The sequence below is a fragment of the Chiloscyllium punctatum genome, chromosome 1 (assembly GCF_047496795.1).
Source record: "Chiloscyllium punctatum isolate Juve2018m chromosome 1, sChiPun1.3, whole genome shotgun sequence".
Taxonomy (NCBI): Eukaryota; Metazoa; Chordata; class Chondrichthyes; order Orectolobiformes; family Hemiscylliidae; genus Chiloscyllium; species Chiloscyllium punctatum.
In genome coordinates, this window is record NC_092739.1 from 162,811,862 (window position 1) to 162,825,773 (window position 13,912).

Genomic DNA, 13,912 nt, shown 5'->3' on the forward strand with positions numbered 1-13,912 from the left:
ACAGTCAGTGGGACATTTCCTGTTTGCTCAGGGATGGTCCTACCAAACTCTATGCTAACTTGTGCTCAGCCTCAAGCCTGAGTAATTAGTCAGCCCAGTTAAGATTCTTAAAACCTGTTTGCCCTGGCTCTTTGCTTTGCAGAGTGCTGCTGTTTGAAGCACTTGCATTACTCTTACAGGGTTATGGATTTCCAGTAAATCAGTACTTCGACATGCTGCTCGAGATCAGAGATCAATACAGTGAAATTTTGCTGAAGAAATGGTCGGGTGTCTTCAGGTGAGAAGGAATATTTTTCTATGTGTTTTAGAAAAAATCACTGGTTTGTACTTACATGCTTCAGTCCAATTGCTCCAAAGTATGTTAGCTTTTTTCATATATATTTATTCATGGCATAAGTGTCTCTGGCTCGGACAGCATTTATGTCCATACTTGATTATCCTTGAGAAGGAGCTGGCCATTGTTTGGTGTGTTAGGAAGTTTCATTCCAATTGTCTTTGCAGCAGAGGTTAATAATTTGATTCAGACATAATGATCTTGTCAGAAATGAAGAAATTATCACTCTGAGCCAATAGGTTGTGGTTTTGGTAGGTTATTGAGGTAAGTAAGCTTCATCCTGAATGTAACATGAATTGAGAATTTTTGATATGACGAGCACAAAGAGAGCTTTATTATGAAGTTGCCTGGAAGCAAATCTAGAGGGAACAGGTCTTCAGTGGATGTGTGAAAACAGGGAAAGCTGTTCATACTAGTTGATGTGCTAAAGGGAGATAAATTGTTGCATGTGGAGGGATCTGAAGACAGGCAAGGAACTCTGATCGAAGAAAAATAAAGCTGTTATAGTTTGCCAGAATGGCTCAGTTCTCTTAACAGCTGAAGTGAGAAGGTGAATGGTTTTGATTTAGTTCCAGTACAATGAAAACCAGAGTTCAGTAGAGATGGACAGCACAGAAAATTTAATAAGGGGCTGACAGAGAAAATTCTGGGTGCCCAGAAAACTAATGGTTAAACTATGGTCCAATTTCTCTCTCTCAGTAAGTGAGAGGAAACCTGGGTAGCCGCAAACGCTGATACGTCCTTTTACTGATGAAGTGTAAGTAACTATTAACCAGATTGCCCAGGGTCAGAATACTTCAGGTTCTACGTCATGCATATGCCTAAAAGGGTATTTTGTCTTTACAATGTGGATTCCGCAAAATGACAAAGTGAGGACCTAACTCCAAATACTTGGAATTTTTGCCATTGCTGCACTTAAGCTGCACGATTTGTGCTGAACAACCCATAAAATCAGTAAAGCTTTTAGAGCATTCTTGCGTGACACAGCAGAGGCTGTCCTTAAGCCTGTAAAGCAACTAGGAGCAACTTTGCATCACTCAGGCCATGGGTCAGATTGAAGAAAGGATATCTTAACTTCGCTCTGAAAGCAACTCATTAACTCAGTCCCTCTTCAGTAATACGCTTGGCTGCTTCAAGCTGATTCCCTTTTTTTAAAGGAAGAAGTTATTTGTAATTGTACGGAAGTGGCATGCTGTACATAGAGCTAAGTGATCCCACTCTTGGCAGAAAACATCAAGCTCTGCAGTCTTGACACACCCAGTTGTGAACGGTAGTGAACAGTCAAACAATTAATCAGTAGAAGGGGTTTCACAAATATCACCATCTTCTAGTCATGTGGAACCCAACACATCTGTATAAGGTTCAAGGCTGAAGAATTTGTAACCACCTTTGGCCAGCAGTGTTAAGTGAATGATCCATCATGGTGCCTGTTGAAGGCCCTACCATATCAGATACCAATTTGATTCATTCCAAGTGATATTAAGAAATAGCTGACGGCACTGGATACTGCAAAGAGTACGGGCCCTGACAATCCAGCTACAGCACTGGAAACTTGTGCACCAATAATAGGCGAGTCCTGAGTCAAATTTGTTTGTTTACAGCTACAACACTGACTCCTGCCCTGCAATGTGGATAACTGCCCAGATATATCCTGTCCACAAGAAAGAGGACAACCAAACCTGACTAATGAATGACACATCAATCAGTCGATTCTCAATCATCAGCAAAACAATGGAAAGTGTTATTGACAATGCTATCAAGTGGCATGTATACAGTAATAACCTGTTAATCAGTGTTTAGTTCTGGTTCCTCCATGGCAGCTTGGCTTCAGATCTCATTAAGACCTTGATTGAAAGATGGACAAGTGAGAGTGGCTTCCCTTGACATCAAGGCAGCATGGGAAGCCACTCTCACTTGTCCATAGTCATAAAATTGAACTACTCGGTATTGGTGATTAATTCTTCAATGGTTGGAGTCATATCTAGCACAAAGGAAAATGGTGTGCTTCCACAGGAAGAGTAGAGCAGTTCAACGTTATTTAAATAGAGAAAGACTGCAGAAAGCTGCAGCACCAAGGGGCTGTCTTATAAGGAAATAGTTGTGTAGGTTGTGCCTGTACTCATTGCGATTTTAAAGAATGAAATATGCAAAATGTTTGGTGAACTTGACAGGATAGATTTCTTAGATTAGATTCCCTACAGTGTGGAAACAAGCCCTTTGACCCAACCAGTCCACACCGACCCTCCGAAGAGTAACCCACCAGACCCGTTTCTCTCTGACTGACACACCTAGCACTATGGGCAATTTATCACAGCCAATTCACCTGACCCGCACATCTTTGGATTGTGGGAGGAAACCGGAGCACCCGGAGGAAACCCAAGCAGATGTGGGGAGAATGTCCAAACTCCACACAGACAGTCACCCGAGGCTGGAAATGAACCTGGGACCCTGGTGCTGTGAGACAGCAGTGCTAACCACTAGATACAGAAAGGTTGTTTCCCATTATGGGATAGTGAAAAATAGGAGCATAATCTCAGAAGGTTGTGAATGCTGTGGAATATTTTAGCTCAAGGCTGGGTTAATAAGTACATTCAGGGCTCAGGTAGACAAATTTTTAATCATTAAGAGAAAGATACGAAAGTGGATTTTCAGCTCAGCCACAATCTCATTGAATGGTGGAGCAGTCTCAATGTGCTGAATGTCCTACTTATGCTTCTGTGTCTTATGATCTTATGCTGGTTGTTGAAGGTCAACTATCCCAGCCCGAGCATGTAACTGCAGTGGTTCTTCAGGGTGCTGTCCTAGGCCTAACTATCTTAAAGTTGCTTCATCAATAAGTTTAGAAATTAGGACATTTGCTGATGAGCGAATGACGTTCAGCACTGTTCACAACTCTTCAGATACTGAAGTAGTCCATGCCGGAAAGCAACAAGACATGGGCAATATTCAGTTTTGGGCTGCCAAGTGACAAATAATATTTACGCCTCACAAATGCTCGGCAGTGATCATCTCCCTTGACATCATCATCCTTGATCATCATCGCACCTTGACATTCAATGGCATTACCTTTACTGAATCCTGGGATTCGTTCTAGGAGTTACTGTTGACCTAAAACTGAACTTAATTAGCCATATAAACATGGTGGCTACAAGAAGAGATCAAAGGCTAGCAATACTGCAGCAAATAACTCAACTCCTGACTTCCCAAAACCAGTCTATTATCTGCAAGACACATGACAAGAGTGTGATGGAATACTTCCTACTTGTCTTGATGAGTGCAGCTCCAACACTCAAGGCACCATCCAGGACAAAGCAGCCTACTTGACTTGCACATCTACAATCATTCACTCCTTCCATCACTGATGCTCAGTAACAGCAATGTGTACCACCTGCTAGATGCCCTGCAGAAATTCTCCAAGGCTCCTTCGACGGCACCTACAAGGACAAGAGCAGCAGGTACTTGGGAACACCAGCACCTTCAAGTTCCCCTGGAAGCTACTTATCATCCAGACTTGGGAACATATTACCACTCATACAGTCTCTGGAACATCCTCCCTAACACTGTTATGAATCTATCTAAAGAAACTGCTAAAAATCCTGAAAGAGGTAGCGACAGGAATAGTTGGATGTATTGTTTGTACTTTTTAAAAAAAAAACCTTGGGATTCTGGCGAAATGCAGGAGGATTGGAATTCTAACAATGTGAAACCCTTAACCTCTATTGTCGGTAAAATGTTGGCATCAATTATTAAAGAAGTAATAACACAATTGGAAAATCATAATCTGAATAAACAGAGTCAAAAGGGAAATCATGTCTGACTAATTTATTTGAGTTTTTTGAGGAAATCTCAATGAGAGTGGATAAAAGGGAACCAGGTGATGTGTTGTTTTGGACTTCTAGAAAGTGTTCGATGACGTACCTCACAAAAGATAAAGTCATAAAGTAAAATCCTGAGGTGTTGGAGGTACAGTCATTCCTCCGTATCCACAAAAGTTCAGTTTCTGAGAACCCCAGTGAGTGATAAAATTCATGGGTGCGGAGCCCATTTAAAAATCATGGATCCACAGTTTTCACACGTAAATGTTAATTTTTGATGATACTTTTTTTTGGCGTGATAAGTGAATTCACAATTTGTGATTTCACTGGTACCAAGGATTCACTGTAGTATATTGGCATTGTTAGAGAATTGGTTAGTAGGAAAGCACAAGTGGGGAGAAGAGCTTATTTTTCATGCTGGCAACCTGTTACCAGTGGGGTTTCACAGTGCTGGGCCTGCAACCATTTACGATGTCTGTTAATGACTTGAAGAAAGGAGGCTAACATACTGTAGCCACATTTGGAGATGAGACAAAAGTAGGTGGAAAGGCAAGTTGTGAGAGGGATATAAACCGTTTACAGATTGATTTTGATAAGTTAAGTCAGTGGGCACTGAAATATCTCCATAGCAGCTGGTATCCCATCACTAAATCCAGTGAAAAGGCTAGTTGTGGTACCTGTTTGAAGTCCATTTGGGCTTCAGTTAGTAGATGCTTTTGCATGGTTTCGTCATTGACCCCCACATGCCAAATGGTTTCTCAACATCTTATTAAGGGCTAAGCTAAAGTCACATGCCATGCCAGTTGTCTTAACCTAATCAAAAATCCTGATATGAATTCCCCGGTTCTCGAATTGCTGAGTAAACCCGATAGCGTCTCAGAATTAGAGGAGGCTTGGAGTTGTAATATTCCTTAACTAAATCTGTCAACTCATGAAAGGCTTCGGTATTTGGTGTCTCAAGGAAAGTTAGGCTCCCAATAACCAAAGAAACTTCAAGTCCGCAAGCTGTCAGGAGAATTACTTTTTGCTTTTCATCTGCCCCAATGCCATTTGTCTAGAAAAAAATAATACATCCTTTCCACATGCTGAACCCAGTCTTCGATGGCAGGATCAAATGAGTCGAGCTTCTGAAGTAGTGGCATGACATCAGAAATGCTTACCCCAATTCAAGAATGACTGGTCTGAATGAATTTTTTCAGAGGCCATACTTTTCTCTTGTTGCCACTGAAATAACTCCACAGAGGTCAGTATCCATTCATAAAGTCACCCTTCATTTACATCCAGAGAGTCCTTGACACTGATTCAGTTTCCTCAGATCCAGCTCTCAGAGTGAACAGAGCCTCTGACACTCCTGTTTATATCTGTCAGCCAGGGCTCCCAGATTGCACCAGATTATCGGCTCCAATCAGGGAACTCACTTCTAAAGCTATCCATAGACATACTTGATTCAAGTATGATGTTTGATAAATAATAATTTGTCTAGTCCCAAGAGCCATTATTATCCCTGCGCTGGTGGTCAGACTCAGCATTGAATATGCACCTCTTGTAAACAAACATGTTCAAACATGATAGAGGAGAGGCTGTGGGGACTGGGTTCATAGAAAGCACAGCCAAAGGCAGCTGCAGGGATAGTTCAGGGTGAAGTCTTCTCAACCTGTAGCTGTTACAGTAATTAAAGGTTTATTGGATTTTTCTCATTGCCTTTTATTGTTTTCTTATTTTATTGTTTTATTTTCCTGGAACAGAATTTTGGCCCAATATAGCATATAATTCACACTGTTTACTCATAGAGTCTGGCGCATCAGTTCTCCCATTCAGTCTCACATCCCTGTGCTAATGCAATCTTTGTACTCCTGTCACTGTATTGCTCCTGGGACTTTCACTGATAATTTCCTTGATTCTTCTCCCACCCAAACCTGTAGCCATCGCCCACCCTTTGACCATAGGTTGCACCAGAAACTAAGCTATAATTTAGTTCCTGATCCAACTCTTTCTCTGGCCTGCCATCACCCCACACTATGACCTATTTGTTTCTGTTTTCAAAATCCAGAATCCTTGTACCTCCCTCAGAGAGTATAAAGTACTTTGCATGACATGTGATCCCTGCAAAATTTCGTTACCTCATTAATTGGTTTTAGAATACGGATGTGCCAGGGTGAACAAGGTCAGAATCACACGCCACGAGGTTATTGTCCAACAAGTTTATTTGAAATCGCAAGCTTTCGAAGTGCTGCCCCTGATGAAGAAACAGTGCTCCAAAAGCTGGTGACTTTAAATAAATCGATTGTACTATAACCTGGTGTCATGTGTGACTTCTGACCTGGTTTCAGAAGTGTGATGTAAAGCTCCGTGGCTTAGTCATTTTGGGGATAGTAGTCACGAAAGGGTCAACTTAAGTCATTTTCACAATTTGATTAGATATCTGTATTAGTCCAGAACAAGCTTAGAAGGCTGATAACCACCTGGTTTCCCAAAGCTGCTTCACTCCTTCCCAGGTACAAGTCAGAAGTCCATAATTTAGACAGAGCTAAAAAAATGCTCCATTATTGCATATTGTTCAGGGTTATGTGATCTGTTTGTAGAGGAATTCTGCATTGTAGTTGTTCTTGCACAGAAGGGTTCAGCTTACTTCAGATATTGAAGTAGTCCAACCCCTACGTAGCAAGACATGGATAATTTTCAGATTTATGCTGTTAAGTGACATGTAAGATTAATGCCATGAAAGATGCAAGCCATAACTGCCTCAAACAAGGCAGCATCTTCCCTTGACAGACAATGGTCGCTGAATTCCGCACCATCAATATTCTGTGGTTGGGGATCTTGCACTTAACCAGAAACTAGTGCCATAAAGACTTTGGTTGCAAGAGCAGGTCAGATGCTGTAACAGGTTGACTCCCCAGTGCCTGTTGACCGTCTACAACGCACATGTCCAGGAATGTGATAGATTACTCTCCACTTGCCCAGATAAATGCAAATACAAAAACACTTAAAAAACTCACCATCATCCAGGACAAAGCAAACTCACTCACCATTCACCATTTTAAACATTTATTCCTGCCATCACTAATATGGAATGCCAGCAGAGTTTATGCTATACTCATCAAGACCTCTTTGACACTACCTTACAAATGGGCAACCTCTCCATGTAAAAGGACAAGGGCAGCAGACACATAAGAGCACCACTGCCTGAAAGTTCATCTCCAAGTTGCACTCCTTCATTCTGGCTGCGTCAAAATCCTGGGACTCCCTTTCGAATAGGCACTATGGATTCTGGTGGTTCAAGACTGGAAGTTCACCAACAACACCTTCTCCAGGGCAGTTAGGAATGGGCAACATATTCATTTGGCTGGCATTTCCCACATCCTGTGAATGAATATATAACTTGTAAATGGGATCCAGTGATCTGTAGTTGCTATGAAAAGATTCTTGTGGGGATCTGATTTGTGTAGTTGCACAAACTAGGTTATAGGAGAAAAAGGATGGTATTATTCAGTGATTAAATGGTTTACGGAGTAGGTAGAGAGAAATTATGGAAAAGAAAAGAGCAGGTGATGCAGAGGATAGTGGAAATATAGAACTCTCTCCCTGACAAAGGGAGGATGTTGAGGCAGGATCTTAGTTCAAAATTTCAGAACTGGAATTGGTGGATTCATTTAGAATCTACGTTGAGATATTAAAGCTTACTTCAGCATTGTAGGTAAATGAAGCTTCAGGGCTTCAGGGGCAGAAACATAGAAGATAGGTACAGGAGGAGGCCATTCAGCCCTTCGAGCCTGCTCTGCCATTCATCACAATAATGGCTAATTGTCCAACCCAATCGCCTAATCCTGCTTTCTCCCCATAACCTTTGATCCCATTCGCCCCAAGTGCTATGTCTAGCTGCCTCTTGAATATATTCAATGTTTTGGCATCAACTACTTCCCGTCATAATGCATTCCATAGGCTCACCCACTCTTTAAAACTCCTCAAGGGACCTGCTTCTTTTACTACTTAAGGGGTCATGGTATGGAATTATTGTCAATGGAGCAACAGAGGCTGTCATTTGTCCAGAACTTCTGTTGAGTTTCCAGAAGTTTGGTTTGTTCTTGAGTCAAATGCAGCTCACATATGGTGACCTTTATTTATTGGGGCTTTCTCTTGTTGAAAATGTTTTCCGAAACTCTGCTTGAAAATCCAAAATCTGAGGCACAAGTTGGCACTTTTACTGCTTGTATCAAGATATGGTGAACTCCTGAGCACTTGCAGGAAAATTTACTCTCAGTGCTGGATGAGTGCAATGGGAGGTGGATGTCTTGTACAATTTTGAACTTTGAAGTTGTACTCATTGAACAGACTGATTTCTTGGCTGGTTCAGTTATGTACAATTAGGTGGAGTTTTCAGAGCTGTGGAAATTGGTGTCTGCTGTGACATTCCACCCCGTTATTTGAGAATGGGGTGGGCTGGTGAAATAAAGCTTAGTCTCTTTGCCAGAATTTAAGTCTTCAGTATTCCAGGATAAATTAAGCCTGTACTGATGCTGAATGTACATCCCTGCAACTGAATATATTCACATTGAAGAATAAATATATAGGATTTATCATGTTCTTGTCTACTACTTTGCTTATTCTTTGCTCTGATGTTCAAATGAATGATTTCCAATAATTAATGCAAATTCTCCTTTTACTTCATAGTCAAGAGAGGCCTGGAACTTCAAAGACTGAGATTGGTTGAGTTTCTTTTGTTCAGCAAAAGTATTAATGTGCATATTAGCAATAATCTGATTGATTTGATTAGATTACTTACAGTGTGGAAACAGGCCCTTCGGCCCAACAAGTCCACACCGCCCCGCCGAAGCGCAGCCCACCCATACCCCTACATCTACCCCTTACCTAACACTACGGGCAATTTAGCATGACCAATTCACCTGACCTGCGCTTTTGGACTGTGGGAGGAAACCGGAGCATCCGAAGGAAACCCACGCAGACACGGGGAGAATGTGCAAACTCCACACAGTCAGTCGCCTAAAGCGGGAACTGAACCCGGGTCTCTGGCGCTGTGAGGCAGCAGTGCTAACCACTGTGCCACCGTGTCGCCCACAATTGAATGATGATGCATACTATCGAGGCTCAATATCTTGTCCTATCCATAGAGTCATAGACATGTACAGCATAGAAACAGACACTTCAATCCAACTTGTCCATGCCAACTAGCTATTGAGTATATTTAGGGTTGAGACTGACATTTTTAATCAGTAAGGGAATCAACGACTATGGGAAAAAGCAGGAAAGTGGATTGAGGATTACCAAATCTCATTGAATGGCAGAGCAGACTTGATGGGCTGAATGGCCTATTTCTGCTCCACATGTTATAGTCTGAGAAAGTTGCAGATGACAGGAAGGTGCCAAAAGACTGGGCAAGTGGGTAGAGAAGGTACAAATGTAATCTATAGAGGCTAAATGTCTTCTATTCGTATACCTAGCCGATTAACTTAAAACAAAGTCAAATTTACCACGCTTGCAGTACCCTTCTTTCCTCTTTTCATTAGTTGACTGCAGAACTTTCAGGGCGTCTACGTCATCATACAATTCTTTGTAATAATGTGAAAGTGTAATGCAGGTATCGAGCATTGTTAAATGCAAATTCATATTGGAGCCAAAATATCTGCAGGCTTCCACTTGATTTTTCCTCAACAAATGAAACCAAAGTTCTGATTTCAGCCTGCGAAGTTATTGTGCAAATTTTGAACTTTTACTGTATGTATTTAACATTGTTAACCCTTGAAGAACAGACATATGGTTGAGCAGCAGAATAATACCTTTGCCTCCTACGTGGTATGATGTTTCTAGCCTTTTGGAAGCACATCCTCTGAACTTGATTTGAGAACCATTACTGGGTAAAATAATAAAAGCATTACTTGTGTGATTTCTGTGCACAGTGTCACATGAATTCTTCAAATTTGATTATGGCTAAGTTTATTAGTTAGCAAATATTTTAGTTAGCTCTCTGGTGTCTCATTTTCTGATTTTTTTAAGGAAAATTGAATCACTTATTCAGCTGCACAAGAAAGCCCTGTACTTTACAAATAGATAATAACATTTTGTTGGAGCTTTTCATTTTTTTACTCATGAAGATATTTGCAAGGATAATATTAAAGGGAAATCATTTTACGAGAAGAGAGTGCTGATTGATTGGCAAGTAGATTTTGATAGAGGTTTTGCTTTAGAGAATGCACTAGATGGATGGTAACTGACAATTTATTGCTAAACTTTATTTAAATTGAAACGAGCAAAGTTGTGTCAAGGCGTTGAGCTGAAATGGATGCCTTGAGTACATCTTATTTTTATAAAGAACAGGGTTCCTGGAAATGCGCCATGAGGCAGAGAAGATTGACAATCTCATCCCTTTGCACAGTCAAAATTATTTAGCAAATATTATCCTATTGTAGAATCAGTCCTAATGTTTGGAACATTGTAGACAGTCTGGTTGGGTAGGTCAGTACCTTGCCTGTTGCAAGTATCAAATATTCCGTTTGTTTCGATCCACCCCTACGCACCTAGCATCACACTAGTATTAAAATTCATACAGCATACTCATTGCTCATTTGTACGACAGGTAGGGCATCTTTTTAATTTGACTGCACCCTGTTTAGTGATCAATACTACTCCCACTATTGATTTAATATCACATAGTAGCAGTGTGAAATATTTAGGTTCACCTGTTGCACAAATGTTTGTGATAGCTTTCAAAATTGGGCACTATTGAGAAATAAAAGTGAAAACTTTTAGACTTGTTCATGAGGTTTTGTGATATACTGTTTGAAATGATATGATCAGGATAGCCATTATCCCGCAGAATGGCTTTGAAAAGCCTAGTTCAGCAACAAGCTTGAAAGTTGTAACAGCATGAAACTGTAGGAATCCCAATATGTATGTTGACAACACTACTGCCAATCATAAACCATTTGCCAACAATAGCACTCTCATTCAATATAAAGTATTGCCCCCCATCTTCACATTGATATTCTTGTGAATGCCCTTATGGATGCCCTCCACATGCATCTCATCTACATCCTGCACCTCCACCCTCAAACCCCAACCCTCCAACCATAACAAGGACAGAACCCCCTAGTCCTCACTTACCACCCTACCAACCTTTGCATAAACTGCATCGTCCGCCGACATTTCCGCCACCTCCAAACGGACCCCATCACCAGGGATATATTTCCCTCCCCACACCTTTCCGCTTTGCGTAAAGACTATTCCTTCCGTGACTACCTGGTCAGGGTCAGGCCCACGCCCCCCAACAACCCTCCCGTCCCCTGCCAGGAATTGCAAAACCTGCGCCCATGCCTCCTCCCTCACCTCCATCCAAAGTGCCAAAGGAGCCTTCCATATCCATCACAGTTTTACCTGCACATCCGTTGCTCCCAGTGCGGTCTCCTCTAGACTGGGGAGATTGGATGCCTTCTCGCAGAACGCTTTAGGGAACATCTCCGGGACACCCGCACCAATCAACCCCACTGTCCCATGGCCCAACATTTCAATGACCCCTCCCACTCTGCCGAGGACATGGAGGTCCTGGGCCTCCTCCACCGCTGCTCCCTCACCATCTGACACCTGGAGGAAGAACGCCTCATCTTCTGCCTCGGAACACTTCAACCCCAGGGCATCAATGTGGACTTCAGAAGTTTCCTCATTTCCCCTCCCTCCACCTTACCCCAGTTCCAAACTTCCAGCTCAGCACCATCCTCATGACCTGCCCTACCTGCCAATTTCCCTTCCCACCTATCCACTCCATCCTCCCCTCTGACCTATCAGCTTCTTTGTCACCTCCATCCACCCAATGCACTCTTTGCTACCTTCCCCCACCCTCCTCTCTGACCTATCACTTGTTTTTCCTGCTCCCTGGATGCTGCCTGACCTGCTGTGCTTTTCCAGCACCACTCTAATCTAAACTCTGTTTTTCAGCATCTGCAGTCCTCACGTTTGCCTAATGGATGCAGGACAAAAACCATCAATAAAGTGTGTCTTTCTTTCCACTGTGCTCAAGTTCTGTATGACCAAATGACTATTTATTTACCAGAGAATCAATACTTATGTAATACAAGAGCTCCATCCTAGGTCTTGACATACCACCTAAAGTTTACAAGAATTGCCTTTCACCAAAGTACAATTAATTTCTTACTGACCATATTGCTGCTTTGTGACATTCAAGGGACACCGCTTCATCTAAGGAACAGAATAATACACTATGTAAGAGTGAACATCATTATAAAACAGTAGACAATCTGGCTTGCGATGAGTACCATTTTTGTGGGACATCATTCTAGACAGCATGAGTTTTGTTCATTAACCTTGAGCTATCATCCTTACAACCCCACACTGCTCATTCCCTGTTGAGTGTCAGCACATCTATGTGCCTATTATCTACTTGATTCACCTGAACATTCTGTTCTTTAAACAGTAATCAATCACAGTTCAACAATGTAGAAACCGTAGGAATGAGCAATTAATGAATTTCAATAAAATATACTTATGAACAATTGTGAATTACCAACAAACTATAAACTATTGCAAATAATGAGAGAAAATGATAAGGAAATCAATCAGCTCACTCAAAATGTTTCTGAAAATTCCTTATCTACATTTGCCCTTGCAAAGGTTCTTGAATCTGGGAGAGGTGATAGTGTCATAGCAGTCCCACTGGATTAGTAATCCAAAAACTTGAGGACATCCTCTGGGGCATGTGTTCAAATCTCAGTGGAATTTGAATATGGTTAATAAAATCTAGAATTGATGGCTCATCTCAGTAATGGTGAGCATGAAGCTGTCATCAATTATTGTTAAAATCCATCTTGATTCACTCATGTCTTTTTGGAAAGAAAATCTGCCATCCTTACCTAATCTGGTTTACATGTGACTCTAGACCCAGGGAATGTGGTTGACTCTTAACTGCCCTCTGAAAAGGCTTAAAAATCACTCATTTCAAGGGCAATTAGGAATCAATGACTGAAGAAATCAGTAAAAAAAAATTGATTTAAAAATTCTGAAATGTATCAAGTTCCATTGACGAAAGATTTATTGAGATCGGAAATCTGAAGGTAAGAAAATTTAAAAATTTATGGATTTCTTGGCCTTCACTAGACAATGCTACAATGTAAGCTCAGAAAAGTACCTACCTTGTATCTATTATTGAGCAGGTTTTATACAAACTTTATTCCAGTGTCTTTGGGGAGTAGAACACTAACAATATGCAAGACTAAGGTGGTGCTCTGCATATCTAATAGACTGCAGGAATTTCTGTTAATATATTTTGATGATATATATATGTTGCTGACTGTGCAAGCATTGAATGCCCATATGTAATTGCCCTTGAGAATGTGGAGGTCACCTATTTCCTGAACCTTCTAGCTTTAAAGAGGCAGGAGTTGCTACTTAAAGAACTATACATTATGGGTTGCGTAGTCTTTTTAGAATAAACCGGGGTCTACCCTCTGTCTGTCTGACTTTGAGCAATCGAACAAGAGGTGGCCTTTTTGTGTTTGTCCATGCTAGACAAAGGACAGACTTAAACTAGTAAACTGTTCTTTCCTTTGCAACGCTGACTGAATCTTCAAGCGTATGCACACTTTATGGCCTCTTGTTCCTTTTGTTCTTATTCCATATCTGCAAATCTACCTGAGAATCAAGGATATGGGGTTAGTGAGTTGTAGCTAAAGTGGAACATTAGCTTTGATTTTATTGAACTGTCTACTCCTGCACCTATTTCTCATGTTTTTATCTC

At 41.3% G+C, this 13,912-nt stretch overlaps 1 protein-coding gene across 2 annotated transcripts in view; it reads left to right on the plus strand.

The window, feature by feature from the left end:
* The window catches only part of LOC140481543 (exocyst complex component 6B), a 664,346-nt gene that overhangs the window by 380,613 nt on the left and 269,821 nt on the right, over nucleotides 1–13,912 (plus strand). For both annotated transcript variants that reach the window (XM_072577911.1, XM_072577921.1), the window contains exon 13: nucleotides 180–277. In XM_072577911.1, the coding sequence (XP_072434012.1) occupies nucleotides 180–277 (98 nt within the window). The remainder of the gene's footprint in view (nucleotides 1–179; nucleotides 278–13,912) is intronic.